General features: G+C 41.9%; 1 protein-coding gene across 1 annotated transcript in view; it reads left to right on the plus strand.

Moving 5' to 3' along the window:
• The window catches only part of LOC109918266 (spindlin-1-like), an 89,857-nt gene that overhangs the window by 49,485 nt on the left and 19,609 nt on the right, over positions 1–20,763 (plus strand). The window contains exons 2-3 of the mRNA XM_020518170.2: positions 1,442–1,489; positions 18,631–18,881. Coding sequence (XP_020373759.2) covers positions 1,464–1,489; positions 18,631–18,881 — 277 coding nt within the window. The 5' untranslated portion in view covers positions 1,442–1,463. The remainder of the gene's footprint in view (positions 1–1,441; positions 1,490–18,630; positions 18,882–20,763) is intronic.

A 20,763-nucleotide genomic window follows, 5' to 3' on the forward strand; every position in this document is an offset into this window, starting at 1 on the left:
TTCTCCTCAGATCTTTTCTAAACCATTTACTCCTCACTTTTTTTTTTAAGCTTAATGTCCTCTGCTCTTAGACATGTCTTCCATGAGCAGAGATTCTCATTATCTATTCTGTCTGTGCCTCTCTCAATTTCCTATACCTTAATCAGATCCCCATCTCCCCAACCTGTCTTGCTGCAAGGGAAACAAACCCAACCTGTCCATAAACTGACACTTTTCATCTCAGACAACATCCTGGTGAATCTCCTTTATACCCTGTCCGGTGTAATCATGTCCTTCCGATAGCGTGGCATCCAGAACTGCACAGTGTTCCATTGGTGGCCTAACCAATGTTTTATAAAGTTATAAATAAGAATTCTTTGCTCCTACATTGTATGCTTTGGCTAATGAAGGCAAACATTTCGTAAACTGTCTTCACTACCCTGTCTACCTGTACTGACATCTTCAAAGATCATGGACTTGCACACCAAGATCTCTTTGTTCCTCAGTACTCCCTAAGGACCTACCATCCATTTGTGTGTGTATATCCTTATTAGACCTCCCAAAATACATCATCTCGCACTTATTTGGATTAAATTCTATCTGCCTTTGCTCTACTCCAATTTACCAGCTGCTCGATATCAGACTGTAGCCTGAGACCGCCTTCCTCACTATCAACAACACTACCAGTTTTCTTGTCATCAGTGGGCTATGTAACAGGATGATGACTCACATGAGCCATTGCCTGGCAGAAGACTTGGTGTATAACTATAAAGTAAGGACTCTTGTAGCAGAGTGGTATGGTTCAAATCCTGCTTGCTCTAGTCAAAACATACCTGAACAGGTTGATTTTAAATTATCTCTAGACTAGAAGGTGAGCAGCTGGAGCATAACCATGGAAATTTCACAGTAACTTCACATGTACTATTCCCATTTTACTTGGCTCTGTTTTTAAAACAAACAAAGTTTTTAAATTGTTCCACAGATTTCATATCAACCAGGAAGTGCAAGCAACCAGAAATGTTTTTTTGGCTGGGAGTAGAGAATTCTGGACTCCCTGTATTACTTTAATGATATTTGAGTCATAGGTAGTGTTTGTTTTAATGCTAAATTTGGAGTGGTCAAATCTGAGCATTCAGTTCTAAATTTTCCGTTTCGTGAATAGCAAATTTTTATCTTTGAACTTCTATAATATGTTTTCAAAATCCACTGTGCTCCACCCCTTGATATTTTCTCTCACTGCCTTCTCTCACATTTTATTCTATTTCAAAGTGTAGACCAAGGGTTTTGACCTTGGCTCTGAGTTTAGACCTATTACTGGCAAGAATTGAAAAACCAAGCTTAAGATTTAAGCTGGGCCAATATGAAAGAGTGTAAACAACTGTTGCAACTTGTACTGGATGTGTATGCTGTGCAGGACTAGAATTTTGCTTTAAAGTAATGATTTCTGTCTCTTCTGTTACAGAGTTACTAGAATTCATGTGAACATGTTGAAGAGAAAGAAGCCTCATAGGTAAGCAAACATCACGAGACAAGAAAGCAACTTGCTTCCATTTTGTTTTGTCTTGTTGATTTCAGTTGACTTGGAACCCACGAGAATCTGGTTTTTCTTTAGACATTGCCCATGTGTCCCAGATGTGGCCTGTTCCGACTGGAGTCTGTCGAGGTTTGGGTCTAAGGAGTAGCGTTGTGGAATTTATCGCCTGTGCATGTACATGCAAATGGGCAATGTCCACTGTGTGTGTGTGTGTGTGTGTGTGTGTGTGTGTGTGTGTGTGTGTGTTGTAGTCTGTGTACTGCAAAAGGAATACATAGAAAATAGGTGCAGAAGTAGGCCATTTGGCCCTTTGAGTTTACACCACCATCTTAGTCTGTTCATGCAATTTCAGCATCCCACTTCTGTTTTCTCTCCATACCCCTTGATCCCTTTTGCCCCAAGGGCCATGTCCAGTGTTCTCTTGAATAAACCTGATGAATTGGCCCCAATAGCTCTCTGTGGTAGAGAATTCCACAGGTTCACAACTCTGAATGAAGAAATTCTTCCTCATGTCAGTCCTGAATGGCTTACCCTTTTTTCTTAGACTATGACCCTTAGTTCTAGTGCTAGTGAAGTTGCAGCACTTCAAACTTTGCAGGCAATGCATAACTTTTTAGGATACTAACGAGTTGCTCAGTGAGGCTCCTTCAACGGCACCTTGAAAAACTCACAACCTCTACAATCTAGAAGGACAATGTCAGCGTCTGCAAAATATCCTCCAAACCACACATCGTCCTGGCTTGGAACTATATTGCTGTTAGTTCCTTCACTATTGCTGAGTCAAAATGTTAAAACTGCCTTCCTAACAGCACTGTGCATGTCCCTACACTAGAGAGACTAAATCAGTTCAAGAAGACAGCTCACCCCCATCATCTCGAGAACAGACAATGCATGCTGGCCTACCTAGTGATACCCATGGCCCAGGAGTGAATGAATTTAAACAAAAAAAATGGATACCTAGGTGTACTTTAAAGGAAAGCTGGAACAATGCTTGTGGGAGAATGGAATATAGGGTTATTCAAAGAGTGAGATGGAGTAAGATGGCAGGAGGCTTGTGCATGACATAAACATGGTTATGGCCCATTTTGCCTGATTGCACATTAATGATAAACATGAACAGAATTGGGAAGAATGTCCCCAGTGACTCATTTGGTCATGCTGTTTCCCAAATGTGAACCGTACAGACTTGGGAAGTCCCGGCTCAGTTCCTGGTCTATATGGAGCTGGGAGTTGGATGGAGAAGTAACAGTTGCACAATTAATGTATGCGTATGTGTCTGCATTAGAAGAGATAGCTAAACCTCCTGCTCGATTTGTTGATTTCCAATTGGCTCCCACCCGTGTAACCAAGCCTCCTTGGAGGCTAAGGTTGAGAACCGCTGCAGTTCCCCTTCATTAAGTTCACCTACTAACATGCCCCTGCTGACACTCGGCATGACCATGGGTCACTCACATGAATAGGCTGGTGAATTGAAGATGGTTTTGACTGCCAACTGTTTATGCACATTAAAGACTTGGCATTTTCAGGGTGGAGGGATTGAGTGAGGGCATGGGTCTGGAAGGAAAGGTAGAATTGCGACGAGATTTCAGCTATAAGCACGCTATGGTAATTTTCACACTTCCTTTGTTCAACACCTGGTTCTAGGAGTTAGAACGTGCTTCCATTTCAAGCTGTATTTGTAAGGAACACCTTGCTCTGAAAATGAGTACAGATGGAGATTAATGGCTTCCAAGATGTTTCTACGAAGATAGCCATTAATGAATTAAAATGTCAAGCGTGAATGAGTTCAATTTTATCATTGCTAAAGGATTTGATGGCTTTGAGGTTACATGGAAATTGACCTTCCTGCAAAACTTCCTTTTGTGTAAGCTTGTGATTTGGAGTCATCAGTTGGTGGTTTACGTTTTTTTTTAAAAAGCACATTAATCTTTGTCACATGGATCTTAATGTATTTAGTGAGGGAAAAGGGCATTGACTTTATTTTTAAAAACATCTCCTATTCTTTAAGTTGTCCCATGATTTTTCCACGAGCACTGAAACCCCTCTTCCCATATGAACAGCCGTAGCTAAGCCCAGCGAGTGTGTCTGCTGATACAGACATCAAAGATAAACTCGATTTCTTCTACCGAAAATCCTTGCATACTGCGCAGGCTGTCTGATTTTTTTTTTTTCCAAATTGTTTTTTGTTTTGCTTTTCTTTTCTCCCCATCTTGCTTTCCCTTTCCCCTATTGTGCTGGAGATGTTAATATAGTGGTAATGTCACCGGGTTAGTAATTCAGGTTGATCCTCTGGCACAGGTTCAAATACTGTCATTTCAACTGGTAGAAGTTAAATTCACCTGATAAAATCGGGAGTTGAAAGCTAGACTTCATGATGATAAACATGAAACTATCGTCAATTGTTCTAAAAGCCCATCTGTTTCACCAGTATCCTTCCAGGGAAGGAAGTCTGCTGTACCTGCCCAGCCTGGCCTACATGTGTCGCCAGACTGTTTTTTAAAAAAAAAAAATCACGTCTTTTTATTTTTCTGTATCTTTTAAATTTATGGAGTGAATTGGGGAAAGTTTTTTTTTAAGCAGAGGTTTGCTAAAGGATTAATGCAGTTTTTAAAACCAAGTAAGTTATAAGGAGAGGCTGAATAGGCTGGGACTTTGTTCCCTGGAGTGTAAGAGGCTGAGGGGTGACCTTTTATAAAGGTTTATAAAATCGTGAGGAGCATAGGTAATGTGAATAGCAAATGTCTTTTCCACAGTAGGGGAGTCCAAAACTAGAGGGCATTGGTTTAAGGGAGATGGGCAAGATTTTAAATGGGACATGAGGGGCACTTTTTTGTAGACAGTTGTATGTATATGGAGTAAGTTGCCAGAGGAACTGATAGAGGTGAGTACAATTACAACATTTTAAAAGACATCTGTACAGGTACGTGGATAGGAAAGGTTTAGAGGGATATGGGACTACTTCAGCTTAGGAAACCTGGTCAGCATGGACGAGTTGGGCCAAGGAGTCTGTTTCCTTGCTGAATGACTCTATAACTCTGTGTATAACTACCGTCAAGTAATATTGAAGTATAGTTTGCACAAGAACTTCAGCTGAGGTCTGTGTACAAATAGAAACTCCAACTGGCAACAAGTTGTATTGCTTTGTTGGCAAGTGATCGGCTGTTGATGATAAAGGCCACCCTGCCTGCCAACAACAATGTCATTGGTTTTCAGGTAGCTAGACATCCTGGGGCTGTGAAATGGGTGGGGAAAACCATGACCATTTCCAGCTCGGGAGAAATGCCTGTTCTGTGCAGTAAAAGCCATTTTAAGCCTGAAGAAAACCAGCTTATCTTTCCTTTAGTTGCTGTAAGCTGTGACTTTTGTAGACATGAAACCAGCCCTGTCCCTCCAGCAAACCAGTGACAGCATCCAGAGAAAGATGACTGAGAAGTTCCGATCAGCACAAGAACCATCTTGGTAGGCCCTGCGAAAATGCTTTCCCAATTTTCTATCCATCCGTCACAGTGTATGTAAGTAATATCTTCCACATGTGGGAATATTCAAGCTGTTCACCACCATCCAGGTCAAGGCAGCACACTTGGCACCCCATCTAACATCTTCAATGTTCACGCTGTCCACCACCACCACAGGCAGCAACCTATACCATCTAAAGATGCACTGCAATGACTCCAAGAATCCTTAGGTAACACCTTCCAAACCTGCAACCACTACAGCCTAGAACAAGGGCAACAGATGTGAGGGACAACTTCTGCAAGTTGCCCCTCCAAATCACATACCGTCCTGACCTGAAACCATATCATTGTTCACTCATTGCTGACAGTGAATTCTAGAGCTCCTTCCTGAATAGCATTATGGATGTTACCCACTGTGCATGGACCACAGTGATTCTAGAAGGCAGCTCACCACCATCTTCTCGAAGGCTAGGAATGAGACAGAAATGTCTGCAGAGCCACCAGTAAACAAATACGGAAGAAAATAACTTCATGAGATCAGTTGCATCTTTCCATTAAATTGCAAGCAACGGTCCATCTATTTTTTTTTCTCTCTGGGATAGACCTGTGTTTTGTGCTCAGATGTGGCTTCTAAAAGCATAAGTGAATGCGTCAGCATGCTGATCAGCTTCAAGGGTTTGTTACTTGTAAGTTAATGGTTTCAGTGAAACTTCAAATGGCACGAGTGTAAATATTATACCATTATTCTTACATGCATTATGGAAGGGATTTTTCTGATTGTAATTGACTGACACGCTCTGCCTTATGAATTATTGAAGTTGCACATGGTACACATTGGAATTCATTATAGACTGGTAAGTTACATAGGATGTACAGTGCAGAAATAGACCATTTGGCCAATTTGATCTATGGTGTAACTTAGGATCCACATGTGCCTCTACCATCCAGCCTTTTCATCTAACCCTATCCCATTGTCTTTGTTTCCTTCTCATTTCATCTGGCTTCCCCTTAAATGCATCTATACTCGTTATCTCAGTTGTGCTTTGTGATAGTGAGTTCTACATTCTAATGGTTAATGAAGTTTCTTCTGAATTTATCACTAGTTTTATTAGTCACTAATTGACATTTTTGGTCTCTAGTTTTAATTTTCTATACAAACTATAGAACTGAATTACTAACCTTGCATCTAATGCTTTACAAGACATTCATAATTAAATAAATAAGGAATTCTCTAATAAAGCAAAATCAGTTTTGATCCAAGCTCAATTTTTTTCTCTTGCTCATGGGATATGGATGTCACTGACCAGAACAGCATTCTTAAGTGGCCTTCAGCAGTTGCTGGTGAGCGTGACTTTGAAGTGTTGCCGTCCATGTGATGTAGGTAGATGTACATTTGTGTTAGGGAGGGAGTTCCAGAGTTTTGGTGCACAGACATTGAAGTAACAGTGATTATTGGTTCATGTCAGGATGGTGCTTGAAATAACTCCCCTGAGGCTGGTATCCCATTACCAAGTCACCCTTTGTTTACACATGGAGAATCCTTGACACTGATCCAGCTCCCTTAGAGCCAGCTCTGAGTGAACAGACCTTTGACACCCCAATTATATCTGACAGCCAGGGCTCCCTGATTGGGTTGTTAATCTCATCCAATCAGGGAACTCATTTTCTATTTCACCTGGCTGACCTCATTATAATCACTATATATCCCTCTCCCTCGAGTCCAAGGACATAGACTGATTCTTTTTCTTGTAGGTTCTCCTCAGGTGTTTTAGCACCAGGTCATGTTCCTCTGACTCTGCCTCGGGTACAGGCAGCATTTAACGCACAATAACTCGCCTCTTGCACCTGCAGTGTCCCAGAAGAAATTCATTCTGTCCTTCTGGCAGCAACATCACCAGTAACCATCCCAGATTCTGAGGTCTCTTCAATGCTTGACACAGCATCTGAAATCATCTTGATCTCCTTTACTCCTTTTGTTAAACTTTTTTACTGCTCGATCTAGTCCCACATCTCTACCATTTTTCCATAAAACTGTATTACAATCCTTGTGCATATTTATGAAACGTGGTGATTTCAGATACTGAGTGCAGAAGTGAAGATGTCTTGATTCAATTGTGTGGAACCTTGGTGCGACTCACCTAGAATATTGTGTGCGGTTTTGCTCTCTTTACTTTGGGAAAGCTGTAGTAGTCTCAATGGTAGTGCTGTGGAGCTTCACCATGGTATTTCCTGCCAGCCTGCCATAGCAATATTGCTATTGAGTGTGAGCTGGCCATACATAATTGACTGACAAGGTTTCTACATTACATTTGGTGACTGTACATCTACAAATGCTCAATTTTATTATTGTAAAGTAGCTGAGACACTGAGATTAAATCTTTTACCTGTGAGGAATTCTACAGGAGTTTTATTTGTTTACTTGATCCCTATCCAAGATCAAACCAAGACATTGATCCAGCTTGTTTATAATGAAAGAACATTATGTGTATTCCCATAATCCCCTGCATGTGCCCACTCCAATTAGGAAGATAATTGAGTTTGCACTATATCCTTTTAAATGAAAATGGCCTTCACTTCAATCCATTACCACATTAAAATGTGCGGGGATTTTAAAACCAAGGACTATCGATTTCCTGTATAAAATACAAATAGCTTCTGCAGTTTCCACACAGCAAACCTAGACCAGATTTGCTCTATACTCTTACAAGTATGTTTAACAAAGGAAACTTATTAAAATGGGAGTTTGAAGCTTAAGACGTTGCTAGCTTTAATCAATTTAGTAGCAGTTTTGTTTGTGTGATGCATTAACTTGTAACTACCAGTCTTAAAAAGGTGATATTCAGGGCAATTCTGAAGGACTGCTGCATTTGTCATATATGTGTAATCTTCTGACTATCTGAAAAGGTTTTGAAACTTCAAAGGGGTCTTCCTGCTGTACTGGTGCACTATTTGGCTGGCCTGTTTGTCTAAATAAATGACCACGTTACAAAGAAAATTTGGAAAGTTAGGCGAACTGAAGCAAAGAAGATTACTTTTGCTTGGATCTTGATTGTCCAGTTTATTGAACCCAGTCCAAGCCTGTGGTATTCCTACAGCACATTGTGCTTTCAGGGTTGCTGTTTGTTCATTATGATATCATTAGATGATAAATGCACGTAAAACCATCCTTGCTACTAAAAATGTTTTCCTTGTTCGCAGAATCAGAATTCTTCCAATGCAGAGGAAGACCATTCAGCTAATCATGACTGCATTGTCTTCCCGAACACTTTTTAACAGTTTCAAACCCTGCCTTTTCCCTATAACCCTCAATATTGTTTATATTTAAGTAACCATCTGACGCTTTCTAGAATACCACCATTGAACCTGCGTCTACTTTATTTCCAGGCAATGTTCCCTAACTATTCACTATGTGAAAAAGTTATTTTCTCACCTTGCATTTGCTTCTTGTGCAGAACAATTCAAAACTGTCACCTTGTTCCTGAGAGCAAATTACTGCAGATGCCGGAAGCTGTACTGAAAACAACAAATGCTGGAAATCACAGCGGGTCAGACAGCATCCATGGAAAGTGAGCAAGCTAACGTTTCGAGACATCTAGCCTTGAAACATTAGCTTGCTGCTTGTCCCGCTGTGATCACCACCTTGTTTCTGATTCGTTTACAAGCGGGAGCAGTTTCTCTTTATCCACTTTGTCCCTACTTTCTGTGATTTTGAAAACTTCTCTCTAACCCTCCCTTCACCACCACCTCCCCAAGGAAACCGGTCCCAAATTCCCCAATCTGTCCTCAGACAGTCATGGAACCATTCTTGTAAGCCTCTTCAGCACTCTCTCTCCAATGTATTCACATCCTTTCTATACTGTAGCACTCGGGACCATGCACAACACTCTAGCTAAGTTCTGACTGGTGTTTTGCAGAACTTCCACTGTTTCTTCAGTTGTCCCAGCCACCCAGGTTCATTTATGGCTGAGTATAATTTAATCCACCTTGTAAGGTGTTCTAAGATTTGTTTTGCTTGAGTGCATTGTAAATCTTGACTTTTGGTTACAGCTTTGACGACCCAACTGTCTGAAATGTTTCTGTAGATCACCTTAGTATGCTCTCAAAATGAGCAAAAAACTGCAGCGGCTGAATTGAAACGATTAAAATATTGAAAATATGCAATGGGTCAAACAGCATCAGTGGTGGTGCACACTGAAGTTTGGAAGGGTTAGAAGAGATTTGATTGAGCTACGTAAGACGCTAAAGAGGGTTGATAACGTAGATATAGAGAGGGTGTTTCCTTGTGGGGTAATCTAGAACAATAGGTCACAGCTTTAGGATAAAAGATGGTAGGTTTAAATTTGAGATGAGGAGAAGTTACTTCTGTCAAAGGCTCATGAATCTTTATTCAATAGTCCAGGAGTGCAGTGGCTGCCAGGACATTGACTAACGTTAAAAAGGAGATAGACTGATTTTTTTAATCAGTAATAGGTTGAAAGGATTATGGAGAGTAGGAAGTAAGGTCGAGATGAGATCGGCCATGATCATTTTGAATGGTAGATCATGCTCCAGCGGCTGAATTGTCTGAAATCATCCCCCACGACCACCTTTTTCTGGTATCTGCACTCGTTTCAACCTTTTGTCTCTGCCTTTTTTTAAACCTGTTCTGGTAAAGGATTATTGACCTGAAACATCAACTCTGCTTCTCTCTGTAATGGCTACCTGACCTGTGAAGTGTTTTTCAGCATTTTATTGTTCACAGACAAGTCCTCTTTGGACATCTTTCAGTTATAATGTTAGATTTTACTCTATGCAAATAACCATGACAATTGTTGACATAGTTAATCGCTACACTTCATAGTAAAGGCACCCCCAGCTTGCAAACAACAGGTTTCATTTCTGAGTCTATTTGCAAGTCCGTTTGAACACCAGTCAGAACACAATGCAAGATGATATAAATAAGCTGTTTGTAAGTACAAGAAATGTCGTGTGGGCGATTTAAACCTACACCCCTGTATGGGCTCACGTTCGTAACTCAAGCATTCATAAGTCAGACAATTGTGAATTGGCTATCCCTGTAATTCACTGTATCTGAAGTAATCTGAGAATTGCAATATGATAGTTGCTACGTAAATGCCACCCATTAAGTAAGATAAATGGGGAAACTGGGTCTACAGTCTCAAAACTTGGACGTGATATCTTCTTTCAAAAACAAAATCAGCCTGTACTAAGTGGCTTTAGCAGCATCCCAAAATTCTTTAAGCCAATGACGTTTATTTAGAATGTAGGTGTTGGTTAGCTCACTTGGCTGAATGGTCAGCTTGCGATACAGAATGACTCTAACAGCGTAAATTCAATTCCTGTGCCAGATGAGGTAACCATGAACGATTTTCCTTCTCCACTTCTTCCCTTGCCCAAGGCATGGTGACTCCCATGTTGATTGACTTTATTGTCACATGTGCCAACGTACGTGAAAAGCTTTGTTTACGAGCGGTACAGGCAGATCATAGTAAGCAAGGATGTATGGATCAAAAGACTTAGAGCATACAGGTTACATCGCACAGAGCGTGCGCTAGGCGGCATCAGCTTTAGCAAGTGCAGCATTATTTGAGGCTAGAGAGTCCATTCATCAGTCTGATAATGGCCGGGAAGAAGCTGTTCCTGAACCTGCTGGTGTGCACGTGTTTAGGCTTCTGTATCTTCTGCCTAACAGAAGAGGTTGTAGGAGATCATTACCAGGGTGTATTGGGTCTTTGATGTTGGCCGTCTTCCTGCGGCATCGAGCCGTGTAAATGGAGTCCGTGGATGGAAAGTTGACTTTTCTGTACCCGATGGTTTGGTAGGACTATGGCAACTTCACTTTTTTAATTTAAATTTGTAGATGCTTGTTCAATGGTGAAAGCACAACAACCAAATTCTGAAATTATGGCCTGCAAACCACTGATGAGATAATGACCACACATTATTTTTTTTAATTGATGTTAGTCAGGCATGGAATATCATGAACAATATCAGGACAAATACTATCGTTCTTCAGGTTATTTTGTGGGATCCTTTGCAGCTGTCTGGTTGCACAGATGCCTCAACCCCAATAATCACAAGGTGGCATTATGCATAATACATATTCAAGGCACACGAGGAAGTCATTTGGTCCATCAAGTCCATGTTGGCTTTCCATACAGCAATGCAGTTGGTCCCACTTTCTCCACTATATGCCTGTAGCCCTGCAATCTTATTTCCTTCAAGTGTGACTAATTTCGTAGTCTCTGCATCCAACCACCCCCATCCCCGGGCAGCAAGTTTCAAGTTAGCATTCTCTGAGTAACAGAGTTCTTCCTCACATTCACCAGTATCTCTTCCCAAAGCTTAAATTTGTTTCCTCTAATCTTTTTCTCATCAACTGAACAGGAAGATCGTTCTTTCTTTTTGCCTTTGTGCCTGCTCTCTTTGCCTCAAAAAAGAGCCCAATTAACACTGGTGCATCTCCTCTGCAGCCAGTTTATAGATGTTCATACCTTTCCTCAATCGTGATGGCCAGGACTGGATTCACGCTCACGTTGGAGCCTAACCAGAGCATTATCTTATTTTTGTTAACGTCGTATATGATAATGTTGACTAAGACAAGCTGAAGAGTAAATTAATCTAAAGAGTCTGTCAAAGATGTCGCCCTCCAAAATAAGATGACCAGCATGCAACAAGATTTGGCCCTTTCTCAGCACTCCATTGAAGTGTCCACTGAATGGTGAGCTTTTCTCTAGATTGTCTGTAAGGGTTGGGTTGGTGGGGCTGGGGCTGGATGAGGCGCTGCCCCCTCCCGGGGGCCAGTGGCGACTCTGGACACGCACCGGGCCCTTCCTGTGGATCCCCAGCTGCAGTGCCTGTTGTCCTTCCACGGCAGGTGGGTGGCCGTGGCCTTGGCCTTCTGTCTTGCAGGCAATCATACCTCTGACCTAAGTCTGTTCTTAATCCACATTTCCAGTTCTGCAGCAGTTTGTTTTGTACATTATTCTCTCTCTACTGGATCTTTCTGGGTCACCTATTTGGGGGGGAAAAAAAACACCCCCTTCTGGTTATAAACCGGTAGCTTGCAATCAACAGCAGAGATGAAAACTGCAAAAGAAACTGACCTAGTAGGTTATTAGAAAAGAACTGCAATGTTTGGGCATGTTGTTGCCCTTGATTCAAATTATATTGTGTGACTTTGATCCTCAGTTCCCTCAGGCAAGTCTGAGTGTGGATAACTTTTCTAGCTCTGCCAAAATTACACTTTGGGTGTTTTTGTTTTGCTTTGCTACTCCAGTCATTTCAGTACTCTCTTTTGCAGGGAAATTTTGAACAGAAAATTCTACACTAAACACTGCCAACTCCAGCAGGTCGTCATATTTGATTATCTAAATGTTTGGTCTCTTCTCTCCACATTACACTTCACTCCTACATTTGTTCCTTTTACTTGTCACAACATAATGTGACAGCTACTTGCATGTATATAGTAGCATTAGTTCCAAAGGCACTTGACAGGGATGGAATCGGTTTAAAAAACGAATAAATGACTAAGATAAATATGACCTGGATATAATTTGATGGGTGCCTGTGTCCCAATGACATTAAGCTAGTTGATGTTGCCTGGTATGATGCTGTGGCATTCAAATAAGATCATTTATGAAGCTTTGGTTCAGATGCTTGGCTTTGCTTGATTAGCAGGTTTTTACTGAGAGACATTGAGACTGTAGCTGATCAGTGCCCCTGAAGGATGATACCAGACAGGTTTCCTGCTGATTATACCTGACACCCTCTGAAAAAGTATTTGTGCACAAGGAGAGCCTCTGATCATGGAGCTCAGTTTGCTTGTTCCCCTTCTCCCCCTCACCACCCCACGCCATTTGTCGCATTTTCATTAACCTTCTCCCGAAAACCATAATAGCCCTGGAAAGAAGATACATGCTTCTGCAAAGCATAATGACCATTAGAAAAATCAGAGTAATAGAACCCCTACAGTGTAGAAGCAGACTATTCAGCCCATCCTGGGAATAGCATCCCACCTAGACCCATGCCCTAACCTAATCCCTGTAACGTTGCATTTCCAATGGCTAATTCACCTAGTCTGCACATCCCTAGATACTATGGGTCAATTTAGCATGGCCAATCCACCCTATCCTTTGAACTGTGGGTGGAAGTCAGAGCACCCAGAGGAAATCCACACAGACACAGGAAGAAAGTGCAAACACCACACAGACAGTCGCCTGAGAGTGGAATTGAACCCAGGTACCTGGTGCTGTTAGGCAGCAGTGCTAACCACTGAGCCACCATACCACCCAGGAATCTGTGGTTTCAACTGCTGTGCCATTCTGAATTTCCAACTTGTACTAACTGTGCACTCTTTTTTTTAACATAGCAGCCGGTGTGCTCTCCAGAGAGAGCACTTTTTTTTAGTGAGACTGCTGTATGCGTTTCCTTGGTGACGTTTTCCTGGTCCTGTATTTTTCAGACTTTGTTTCTGGTCAAGCTGAAACTGAAATTAAGCAAAGCCCTGGGTACATGAGGATTGGGTTTGTGGCTCAGTTTTGTAATGCTGAAAAACCTGCAGCGGAGTTTTGATGCCATTGGGTTTTTAAAGATGATTTCCAATAATGTTTGCCCACGCTAGAATAGTGACTGTACAGGTCCTGGAATGTGCCTGTGTCCACCAAGTTAAAAGGCGATCTCTCCTGTATGTGAGAACTGGTTCTGAGCATATTCTCTTATTTGTTCATGGGATGCACGTGTTGCTGCCTAACTGAGCATTTATTTTGTGACCCTAGCTTCCTTTGGGACGATGGTGGTGAGCTGCCTCCTTGAATTACTGCTGTCCTTGATGCTTTAAGGAGACCCACAGTGGTGTTAGAACCCAGAGGTTCAGGATTTTGATGCAGTGACAATGAAGGAATGACCATATAGTTCTAAATCAGGAATGTGTATGGCTTGGGTATGGTCATGTTCCTATGTATCTGCTGCCCTTTTTAGGTGTTAGTTTGCAGGTTTCGGGGGTACTGTTGAAGGACCACAGATGTTTATGCACTGCGGATTTGTACTTCATTCAAGAATGTCCATCATGTTTCTTTTTAACTCTTTCAAAGGATGGTGTCACTAGCTCGGGTAACATTTATGGCCTATCCCTAATTGCCTCGAGGGTAGTTAAGAGCTGCTGTGGGACTAATCACATGTAGGCCACACTGGGTAAGAATAGTATTTCCTTAGCTGAAGGGCATTAGTGAATGAGATGGGTGTTTACGACAATCAACATAGTCATCATTAGACTCTTAATCCCAGATTTGTTTTTATTGTACTCAGCCGTAGTGGGATTCAAACCTGAATCCCTAGAACATTGCCTGGGTCTCTGGATTAATAGCCTGGTGGTATTATAACTAGATGGTCTCCTTCTCATTAACCCAAAAATATACTAGCAATGCTGGAAATCTAAACTAATGATGGAAAATGCTGGGAGTAGTCATTGGGTAATGGCATTATTTATGAGGAGAAAGAAACAGAGTTAATGTTTCAAGTTGATCTCTCATCAGAGCTATTATTTAACCTGAAACATTAACTGTTTCTCTCTTCACAGACTCCATCTGACCTGCTGATTTCCAGCATTATCTGTTTTTATTCTGTTATCACTAGCCTTGACGTAAAAAGTTGGGGCCGATTTTTCTTTTTTGTTTCTTAAAATTCATTCATGGGATGCAGGTATCACTGGCTAGGTCAGCATTTATTGCCCATCCCTAATTGCCCAGAGGGCAGTTCAGAGACAACCATATTGTTGTGGGTCCAGAGTCTCTCAGGCCAGACCAGGTAAGAACAGCAGTTTCCTTCCCTAAAGGGCATTAGTGAACCAGACTGCTGCTTCCTGACAACTGACAATGGATTCATGGTAATCATTAGACTCTTAATTCCAGATTTTATTGAATTCAGACTTCATCTGCCGTGGTGGAATTTGAATCAGGATCCCCAGAGCATTACCTGTGTCTCTGGGTTAATAGCCTAGCAATTCTACCACTAGGCCAATGCATAGAACTCACTAAGTCTAAACAGGGAAAGAACAGAAACTGGTAAACCTGAAGCACCAGTATAACAGAAGTGACGAAAGCACCTAAGAATATGAAGTCTGTCTCAATCTCGGGAGATCCCAATGTTGTTTGCACATGTGTTGGGGGTGTTGCTGTTGGTGATGGGGTGAGCGCCCTTGCTGTCTAAAGCAGTGCCGAGGGAACTCCTACACGCCCCTGAGGGGGCAGAAGTTTCATTTCAAGTCATGGCACCTCCAACAGTGCGGTGCTCCTTGAGTGCTGCACCATCAGCCCAGGCTATTTCACCGCAGTCTGTGGTGTGGGCCAGCTGACTCGGATCACAGTGCCATCCATTGAGCCACCATGCAGACACTGTGGCAACTTGAAGCAAACCATAACCCAAAGAAAACATCAAGTGGAATAAAGTCAAATCATAGTTAAGAATGTGGTGGTAAACATCCACTGCTAGTGCATCTAGTGGTTAAGCCTTAGCAACTCTGTTACTATGGATACAGTAGCTCAGTACTAATAGAAGCCAGTTCCAAAGGCTTATGTTTTTTGTTTGGTGTGGTATTCACTGCTTACTGGCTGATCTCCAGTGAGTTGCTTGAACTCAAAATTCTCTTTCTGTCTGTGGTTGCAATGCCTTGTTTTTCCATTTTGAAGCAAAATAAAAAAAAAAATGCCCTTGTATTTAAATTCTGGTTGACGAATATTTCCCACCTTGGACTGTGGACAGAAACCTTGCTGTCCTCTAGTTCCCAATATTGACTGTATTGCAGAAGAAAGCTCATGCAGTATCAGACTCAAGACTGGGCACTGGAAGTGAGATGTTCAGAACAAAGCCACAGCTTGGTGGTGAATGCCATTGGTTCTGTACTTGAGATTACTTTGAAATTTAGTCACTGTTTAGATTTGTTCACATTTGCCCACAAGTGCGCATTTGACTCTGTAATCCCAGGGTCTCCAGCTTTGCAGCTTAATCTACTGGCTTGGTTTGCTCCATGTTTCCTTGGCTGTTTCTTCCAATCTGCACTTGATTGTAGCTGATGAGGACAGGGAGTCCCATTTTTGTGAAATTGTAACCAATTACATGTCAACCCCCACTCCCCCAAACACCACTCATTTTACTTCTGCCCCCATCATGCAAACACCTCCGACCCTCTTTCCCGCTCTCCCCAATAGCCTTTGATAGAATGGAACTATTTCAATACCGAATGAGCCTTTTCCTAGTAGTACTTGGTGCCTGTGTACTTCATTAATTGGGCCCCCAGAAGCTCTGCAGTGGTCTTGACAGTGTAAGGTGTGCAGAGGTTGTGCTCCAGCAAATAGATTCTTGAACCAGCTGCCATTTTGCAAGTAGTTCACACATCAACCTGACGCAGCAGACCATCCAGTGTGTATATGTTGTACTGTTCAGGATTTCAATGTGGAGCGGAAGCATTTAATGTGCTGGCATATACATTGATCTCAGGCTTGCTTTACATTATTCTGTTGACTGAATTTCCATTAGCACTTTGACACTCGCAATCCCCTTTGAATAAGAGCTGTAGAAGCCAGTGAATTGATGCATTAAAATTGACATGTTTAGAAACGTTGCAATGGGTGTAGCCCCTCGGGCCTGTTCTCCATTCAGTTAGATTGTGGCTGATCTGTACCTTTAATCCTTTTTTACCTAGCTTTGATTTGTATCTTGTATCCTTACCAGTGTTCCTTGTAATTTTCCTCCTGGTTGCGTGAGCCTCAGAGGTCCATGCATGGCAATGATTTAACATCAGTGCTGCAATTAGCATGCAGATCGACATGCGCAGGACCTTGGACTGGCTGCACACAGTTTACAGGGAACGTTAATCCTTGCCTCACTAAAATATATTGGCCAGATTTATCCAGAAGGTGTTAATTGACCCATTGCGCCACTATCTTTTTAGAGAGTCACGTAGGAACAGTAGGCTATTCAGCCCGTCAAGCCTGTTCCAACGTTCATTTAGATCATGCCTGATCTTCTACCTCCATTCCATTTCCATATCCCATATCCCATATCCCATACAGTCATTAGTCTCCAGAAAAGTGTCAATTTCTTTCTTGAACATGATCATTGATTTGAGCTTCCACTGCCCTCAGGGGGTTGAGAATTCCAAAAAGTTGCCACTTTTTGAGTGGTGACATTTCTCCTCATCTCCATCTTAATTAATCTGCCCCTTTATCCTGAAATTATTTCTCCTGGTTCTAGAGCCTTTCTACAGATTTGTAGATTCCCTTTTGCGAGGAGACGTTCTTCACTCTTGAATGACCTGACTTTAACCTTGAGATTATCTTTCACTGTAATAAATTAAGTTTCTCTTCTCTGCAGTCTGAAAGTAGATTATTTCAAGTACTAGATCTGTATTGGCTCCAACTGTAGGTAAGTTGAGCTTTTCAGTCTGATGTAACAATACTGTTTGTCTGCCAGTGGAACGGGAGGTCTTGGAAATTTGAGGTGTGGACGAACAACGTCTGTTCCATGTTCGTTGGATTCCCATGGTTAGAGGGAGATATCTCCTATAACTGGTATAGTCTCAAAACATTAAATGTGGCAATCAAGATAGCTATGGCTCAGTGGGTAGTAGTCTTGCCTTGGAGACAAGAGGTTTGGGGTTCAAGTCCCACTCCAGAGATTTGAGGGCAAAGCCCAGGCTGCCAATCCGGTGCAGTATGGGTCATACCTGGAGCACATGGATCACAGCAGTTCAGTACCCACGTCCCACGAGTAAATTAAACGAAAGCACTGAGCTGCACTCGGAGGTACCCCCTGTGGCTGGGATGTGAAGCATCTTCAGGAACAGCATGCTTTGGGGATCTTGGAAGATTAGAATCACAGCCAGCACAGTAGGAGCCCATCCAGACTGCGTGTCCGTGCTGACCTGCTGAAGGAGTAATCCGTCAATCCTGGTGCCATTCCCTCACCTTTTACCCTGTAGTGCTGTATATTTGTCACTTTTCACAAAAATCTAACAAAAAGACAAATTGAGAAATTGTTTGATAAAGGCGTTTAAATTTCCAAAGGGTTAGATATAGGCAAATCTGAACTATAATCCTTTAAATACTTTTGAGGCAGCATTGGATAGATTTTTGATGACCAAGGGGATGAAAGATTATCAGGGATATGCAAGAATATAGAGTTGATGATCAAATCAGATCATCTGTGATCTTAATGAAGGGTAGAGCGACCAACCCTTGATTGTATGTAGAGAAGTCCAAAACGAGAGACCATAAACATCAATGTAGGATAGTCCCTACTAAATCCAATAAGGAATTGAAGAGAAACTCTTCACTCAGAATGGACAGAATATAAAGTCCCTACCAACAAAAGTAGTTGTGATGAATGGTATAGAGAGTAGATGGGTACATGAGGGAGAAAAGCAAGAGTAAATGTGTTTTAGAGCATGAGATATGGTAAGGAGGTGGGGTTTTGGTGGAATCTTGATGGCCCGGTTCTGACATACCTTCACTGTGGAATGAAAGACTCAAAACACCAATTTGGGTTGGCAGTTCTAACCACCTGTTAGAATTTGGGATGATTGCACTTGGTCTACAATTGATGAAGTTGTGATGGAATGGAACTGATGTAAATTATTGCTGTTTTTGTGTGTGTTTTATCTCGAAGGAAGCGTACCAAAGCAGATTCGAGTGACCCAGTTGCCTACAAACAGCGCAGTATTGTTGGCAGTAAAGTGCAACATGGTTGGCGGGAGAAGTCTGGAGTGGTAACCCAGTGGAAGGGCACAGTGCTAGACCAGCTGCCAGTTAACCCCTCACTCTTCTTGGTCAAGTATGATGAATTCGACTGTGTGTATGGGATTGAACTTTTCAAAGATGAAAGGGTTTCGGGTCTTGAAATTCTACCAGATAAAAGCGGTAAGCGATATATTGTGGGCCCACAGTTTATTTGTTTTTAATGTACTTTGTGCACGCATGTGTGCAGTTACAAGAGTAAACTCAAACTGCTTCAAAAGCTCTGGTGCCCATACAAGTGGCAAGTAACATTCATACTAAAGTGCCCAGTGATGATCATCCCACGACGTTTAATAACATCACTGTCACTAAATTCCTACTGTCAACCTCCTGGGCAATACCAGTGACTGGTCATACAGGTACTGTGGCTGCAAGAACAAGTCTAAGTGAGGAATTTTGCAGCAAGTAACCTCCAGACTCCCCAAAGCCTGTCCACCATCTGCAAGGTAGAAGTCAGGAGGGTGTTAGAATACTTCCCATTTGCCAGGATGAGTGTAGCTCCAGTATTACTCAAAATACTCAATACCATCCAGGACAAAGCAGCCCACTTAATTGGTACCACATTCACAAACATCTACTGCCTCTATCTTGGGTGCTCAGTAGCATCACTGTATGCCATCTACAAGACACACTGTAGAATTTCACCAAGGCTCCTTAGACAGAACTTTCCAAACACATGACCACCTCCAACTTCCGCTCCAAGCCACTCAGCACCCTGACTTGGAAATGTATGACCGTTCCTTCAGTACTGCTGGGTCAAAATCCCCGGAACTTCCTCTTGTTCTACCTTCACCAAATGAATTGCAGTGGTTCAAGAAGGCAGCTCACCAGCACCTTCTCAAGGGCAATAAGGGTTGGGTAATAAACCCTGGCCCAACCAGTGATGCCCATGTCCCATGAGTGAATGTTTTAAAGAATGTATAAGACTTTTGTAACATTAAATGAAATCTTCATGTAGTTTACAACAGCAGCAACAACTTGCTTTTATAAAGCCCCTTCGATGCAGTTAAACACTCCAAGGTATTACACAGGAATGTTTTCGAACAAAACTTGACACCAAGGCACATGAACCAATAAGAGAACAGTGACCAAAAGTTCGGTCAAAGAGTTTGCTTTCAAGCGGCATCTTAAAGGAGACGAGAGATGTAGGAAGCTCACAAAGAATTATGTTCCAAATTCAGAGCATGAATTTCCATTGTTAGAATCCCTGATGACCCCTTTTAAACACGTCAGATGTCTGCTAATCCTTTTTATTGTTGAACTTTGGATTCATATCCAAAATGATTTTGCAATGTCAGGTAAATCTCAATCATAATATCAAAATCAATTTTAAAAACTCTAATGAAGTAACTGTTAACTGCTATTAAAAGACAAAACAGCCTTCGAGTGCTCACTGTGTTTCACTTTTGAAATTTGGATTCATGTTGTGTGAAGCAATGCAAATCTGGACCATCTGAACTGAAATTTGTGAGCCCCATCTGTCAGCTATGGTAGTTGATTTAATTTAAGATCTGAGTCACATATCTGCTGCTGGAACTTGCTGTCACCCCTGGAGAGGGCTGGGGGAGTGCAGTGTTACATCATCATCAGGTGAGTCATAGCTGTCATTTTATACAGTAGCTATGTTCCATTGTGTCTTGCACAAGATTCAAGAACCTGTTGGTACCTTCCATTTTGTGCTTTTCATAGTTATAGAAAATAAGTGAGTCGTTACAGTCTTGACTACTATTTGACACACTTAAATGAGGTTTTGTAGAAAAAGGGCATTTGGCATGCTTGTCTTTGTTGCTCAGACCTTTTGGGAAGTCATGTTGAGGTTGCACAGGACATTGGTGAGGCCTCTTCAGGAATACAGTGTCCAGTTGTGGTCACTTAGTTATAGTAAACGTATTATCAAGCTGGAGAGGGCTCAGAAGAGATTTACCAGGATGTTGCCGGGTTTGGAAGGTTTGAGTTATAAAGAAAGGCTGGATAGGCTGGGACGTTTTTCACTGGAGCGTAGCAG

The sequence above is a fragment of the Rhincodon typus genome, chromosome 29 (assembly GCF_021869965.1).
Source record: "Rhincodon typus isolate 14 chromosome 29, sRhiTyp1.1, whole genome shotgun sequence".
Classification (NCBI taxonomy): domain Eukaryota; kingdom Metazoa; phylum Chordata; class Chondrichthyes; order Orectolobiformes; family Rhincodontidae; genus Rhincodon; species Rhincodon typus.